The sequence below is a fragment of the Rhagoletis pomonella genome, unplaced genomic scaffold (genome assembly GCF_013731165.1).
Source record: "Rhagoletis pomonella isolate Grant_MI unplaced genomic scaffold, Rhpom_1.0 Rhpom_scaffold_11275, whole genome shotgun sequence".
Lineage (NCBI taxonomy): Eukaryota > Metazoa > Arthropoda > Insecta > Diptera > Tephritidae > Rhagoletis > Rhagoletis pomonella.
In genome coordinates, this window is record NW_023469801.1 from 2,559 (window position 1) to 5,207 (window position 2,649).

At 34.9% G+C, this 2,649-nt stretch overlaps 1 protein-coding gene across 1 annotated transcript; it reads right to left on the bottom strand.

Moving 5' to 3' along the window:
• Nucleotides 1–712: 712 nt before the first annotated feature.
• On the bottom strand, nucleotides 713–2,602 carry LOC118756639 (the record flags this gene model as incomplete). The annotated part of the gene is made up of 2 exons (XM_036491395.1): nucleotides 2,468–2,602; nucleotides 713–880 (listed from the first exon to the last, which is right to left on the bottom strand). Coding segments are annotated over exons 1-2 (303 nt in total), but the record flags the coding sequence as incomplete, so codon positions are not given.
• Between the last annotated feature and the right edge of the window lie 47 nt (nucleotides 2,603–2,649).

Consider the following 2,649-nt stretch of genomic DNA (forward strand, 5'->3'; position numbering starts at 1 on the left):
GCATGTTTCAATCTTTGTGTGTTTAAAAAATTCATCTAATTTTCATAAAAATTTAAAAGCGACAGCTGTGCATGGAGTTAAAAATCTGATTTGCCAACCCACATATCGTTGCCTTAATATAGAAAGGCCCTATCTCACATCGTCGCTGAAAAGCACAAAGCCGTAACTAACTAAAATCTTTTATTGCATAAAACGATTTGGGGCCACATAATGTGATCAAATGCATCATAATCAATTAAAACGTAAATTTTCGATTTTTAGTTAGTTACGGCTTTTTGTATATCAGCGACGATGTCAGATAGGGCCTTTCTATATTAAGGTAGCGATATATAGCTGCCATTTTGGTTGTGGCATCTGGCCGATTTTGGTTTAAATGCGTAATGAAGAATGCCGCCCACATTTCTTGTTAGAATTTCTGATGCAGATCTTAAAGAACCCGGAGATTTTTTGGAGTGTCTAACTTCTTTTGCGATGTTTCCCATTTTTCCAGCTCTTTAAAGGCAAACCATACATATAAATTGCCGAGGAGGGCGCCTGAAATGTAAAACCCAAATAAAATGCGATAGTCGCCGGTGGGAAGCGGCAGCATGAGATTACTATGCAGCGGCCGAAAGCGGTCTATGATGAATTCGCCCTGCAATGAGAAAGAAGAGTATACCACTCGTAGATAAAATTAAAATTAAACAAAATGTTTATATGCTTTGAAGCTCACCTCATAAGGACATGTATGATTTGCATTTGTGAATTTCTCTATTAGTTTGAATAAAATATCAAAGTATACGGAATTTCTGCGCGTTTTCATAAATGCGCAAGCATCGAAGGTAACATTGATCAGAAATGGTTGGAAGGTGTTGTATTTCCGCATAAGCTCAACATGCAGCTAAAAAGTAAATTATTTCAATTTACTTACTATATATTAGAATGGTTCATAAAAACAATCTTTTTGGAAATTCATAAACGCTACATTAGAATAATGTTATTTGTGATGAAAAAAAGTTTTTTTTTAGAGGTCGCGCTGGTCGGTTTTTTTATAAAAACGCTGATGTTCTCAATTTTTTTATTTTTGTGACATGTTAAGATGCAACTAAAAATGTGGTTCTTACATATAATTACTCTGGTATTACTGGGGAACATTCCCTTAATTACACACCTGTCTTGGACAGTTAGAATGGGCCTAGTTCCCGAAAATATTCTCTCGAAAAGACATTAGTAAAATTAAAACGTTGATACTGAACGATTTACGCGTTGTCATGGGTTAGAACTTGTTACCAGGGGGTTTCTGAGGTTGATAATTAGGAATCTGAAGTCAGTTTTTCAAATTTCAAAATGACGGATCCAAAATGGCGATTAATTTTTTTTTTACATTATTGGTTTTGCTTGAAAACCGGCACTCGGGAGTTTTTGAGGTCGCCGATTACGAATCTGATGTAAATTTTTTTTAAATTCGAAATGGCGGATCCAATATTGCGATCAAATTAAAAAAAATAAAAATTCTAAAATTAAAACGTTGATACTGAACGTTTTAAGCATTTTGAGGGGTTGAAACTCGTTTCCAGGGGTTTTCTGGGGTTACTTATTACGAATGTGTTGTCATATTTTCAAAATTCAAAATGGCGGTTAAGAGTTTCAAACAATTCCAATAACTTTTTTTAGAGTTGGTGGCCATTTTGGATCCACCATTTTCGAATCGTGAAAATCTGAAAACAGATTCGTAATCAGCAACCCCAGAAACCTACTGAAAACGAGTTTCAACCCTTGACAATGCTTAAACCGTTCAGTATCAACGTTTTAATTTTAGTATTTTTATTTTTTTTTTTAATTTGATCGCCATATTGGATCCGTTATTTTGAATTTAAAAAAATTGACTTCAGATTCGTAATCGGCGGCCTCAAAAACTCCCGAGTGCGGGTTTTCAAACCAATCCAAAAATTAAAAAAAAATGAATCGCCATTTTGGATCCGCCATTTTGAATTTTGGGAAACTGACTTCAGATTCCAAATAAGCAATCCCTGAAACCCCCTGATAACAAGTTCCAACCCATGACAACGCTTAAATCGTTCAGTAGCAACGTTTCAATTTTATTAGTCTCTTTGCGAGAGCATATTTTCGGGCGTTAGGCCCATTCCAGCTACCCAAGACAGGTATGTGATTAAGGGAATGTTCCCCAATAACACCAGAGTAATTATATGCAAAAACCACATTTTTACCTGAATTTTAACATGTCAAGAAAATAAAAAATTGAGAACATCAGCCTATTTATAAAACACCGACCAGCGCGACCTCTAATAAAACTTTTTTTCAAAAAAAAAAAATACGTTTCTCTTTTTTTATCACAAATAACAATAATTTGAGGTAGCGTTTATGAATTTCCAAAAAAAAAATTTTGAACCACTCTACTATATACATATGTATGTATGTATGTATACTCGAATATGTCCGATTACACTTCAGTATAATAAGTACTTACATGGCAATTGTCCACCTTTTTCAGCAACTGAAGGCGAACAGTCGCCTCAACGACATCACGCTTCACAGCTTTCAGCCGACACGCATTTAGCCTACCCAATTCTTTATTCAGATCTCTACATTCAATTCTGGTCATTTTGAAAACAGGACTCTGTTTTTGGCGAAATGTTTGCGAGTAAAAAT